The sequence below is a fragment of the Penaeus monodon genome, chromosome 5, assembly GCF_015228065.2.
Source record: "Penaeus monodon isolate SGIC_2016 chromosome 5, NSTDA_Pmon_1, whole genome shotgun sequence".
NCBI lineage: Eukaryota > Metazoa > Arthropoda > Malacostraca > Decapoda > Penaeidae > Penaeus > Penaeus monodon.
Window position 1 is genome coordinate 21,624,933 of NC_051390.1, and position 2,500 is coordinate 21,627,432.

The 2,500-nt window shown below is 34.3% G+C and overlaps 1 protein-coding gene across 1 annotated transcript in view; it reads left to right on the forward strand.

Moving 5' to 3' along the window:
- Nucleotides 1–286: 286 nt before the first annotated feature.
- The window catches only part of LOC119573089 (zinc finger protein Xfin-like), an 11,125-nt gene continuing 8,911 nt past the window's right edge, over nucleotides 287–2,500 (forward strand). Inside the window, exon 1 of the mRNA XM_037920118.1 lies at nucleotides 287–452. Within this exon, the coding sequence (XP_037776046.1) occupies nucleotides 435–452 (18 nt within the window). The 5' untranslated portion in view covers nucleotides 287–434. The remainder of the gene's footprint in view (nucleotides 453–2,500) is intronic.

Sequence of the window (2,500 nt, forward strand, 5' to 3'; positions counted from 1 at the left end):
TATATATTTATATATATATATACATGTATATACATGTATTTATGTATATATATGTTTATATATATATGATATATCATATATATTAATCTTTTAATATATATATATATTATATCTATTTATATATATATATATTATATCTATTATATATATATATATGGGATAAGAAGAACTGAATCAGGAATTTTCAATTTATTATACAATTTCATGAAATTCTAGTATTCCCAAGTATTATTTTTTCTATTCTTTAACTATATGATTAATATATCATTATTTTAACATGGAATATAACCTTATTTTTTGCCTGGATGATGTTACTTGCCTTTGTAAGTCAATTTTTTCGTGTGTTTTTCAGCTGGCCAGTATGAACAGCACCAAGAACTTCAAGTGCTCCTACTGCAAGAAGGTGCTGAGTTCCAAACGTAACCTTCAGCAACATGAGCGTATGCATACAGGTGAAAAGCCTTACCAATGTTCATTCTGTGATAAAAGCTTCTCCGTGAAGAGCAACCTTGGAATACACATTAAATCACATACAGGTGAAGCAAAGACTCATGAGTGTGTGCTGTGTGGTAAGAAATTATATTCTGTACAATCACTCAGAAAACATGAAATGATGCACAAAAATGAAAGGCCATTACAATGTGCAGTTTGTGAGAAAAGATTTATTGACAGGAGTAATCTCATTTCCCATATGCAGACACATACATCTGAAAGAACATTTAAATGTTCACAGTGTGAAAAAAAATTCTTCACAGATAGAGTTTTGAAGCATCATGAAGCATTGCATGCAGCTACAAAGAATTTCCAGTGTTCACAGTGTGAAAGAAAATTTGTTACCAAAAGTAGGCTAGCCGAGCACAAGAAAATTCATACAAATAAAGTAAAATTTGCTTGTGCACACTGTGACAAAACATTTCTATTTAAGCGCAACTTAAGTGTGCATATAAAGACACACATGGGAAAACAACAGTTCAAATGTTCATACTGTGATAAAAATTTTGTAAGGAAGGCTGATATGGAAAGGCACATAGTTATCCATACAGGCGAGACACCATTTAGCTGTCAGTACTGCAATAAGAAGTTCAATAACAGATCAAACTGTAAACAGCATGAGAAACTTCACACCAGGGAGAAACCCTATAGATGTTCAATGTGCAGCATGAACTTTGCCTTGAAAAATGAATTATACAAACATAAAGAATCTCATATAGGAAAAGGAAAGTCAGACCTGGGAGAGGACTTTACCAGTCTATCAACATCAAGAAAACATGAGATGTCAAATGAGAGGGAAAAGAGTGTCATGCCCTCCCACCAGATATCAGGATTTCATATCAAGAATAGTAACCTTGGTGCACAGGATAAAAATCTTACTGTAACAGATGATGATCTTGGTGCACAAAATGAATATGGTTCACAGGACAGTAATCATGGTGTAGAAGATAGCAATCTTGGTGTTCAAGGTACCTGCCTTAACACACAGGGAGATAGCCAAAGTGTACAAGATAATGACCTTTGTGTGCAGGAAAATAACTGTGTTGTACAAGTTAACATATGGAATAATAACTCATCTGAAGTAGGGTTTTTGGATGTTCACAGTGTGAGAAAAACTTTAAGTCCAAACAAGTTTAAGGAGACATGAAAAAGGAAAACATATGAGCAAGAAGCCTTTGCACTGTACACAATGTGAGATGAAATTTATGACTGTGCTGGATTTACAGCAGCATGAGAAGAAGCACAACAGCAAGCAGGATTTTGTATGTCAGTATTGTGGTGAGAAATTCCTTCAGAAAAATACCTTACACAGCATCTAAACAAAAATGATAGTGATAAGGATTTCAGGTGTTCTTATTGCATTAAAATTTTTGAAGCTGCATGCATCCTCAAAAATCATGTAAAAATTGACCATGGTGTAAATCCATTGAAGTGTCCCTCTGTGATAAGGATTTTCGTAGGGAATCTCAGCTGAATAATCATGTTGCAAGTCATTTAGGTAAGGGAGAGCAAGAACCAAAGGTAAAATCCCCAATTTCTTGTTCTTTATCAGAAGAAGGCCAGAAGGATGCCAGGAGTGAATATGTAGCTGAGAAATCATCATCAAAAGCATTACTAAAGGAGGAGAGGCCTTCCCAACAGATACAAAATGGATCTCCCCCAAAGGATGCTTGTTCTTCTACTCTCAGTGCAAAGATACACCCAGATAATAAACAATTTGGATGTTCATATTGTGATAGAAGATTTACACTTGAAAGAAGTTTAAAAGCTCATGAGGAAAGAATGCATTCTAGCATTGAGACATATCATTGTTCTCAATGTGATAAGAAATTCAATGTAAGGAGTAACTTTTTTAAGCATAAAAAGAGCCATAGTAGACCGTACCAGTGTTCACTATGCGAGTTAAAGTTTCCTTACCCAGGGTGTTTGAAAAAGCATGAGAGAGTTAACAAAAACATAAAATACTTTGCTTGTATGTATTGTGAGCAGAGGTTCAAGCTTTTGTCAC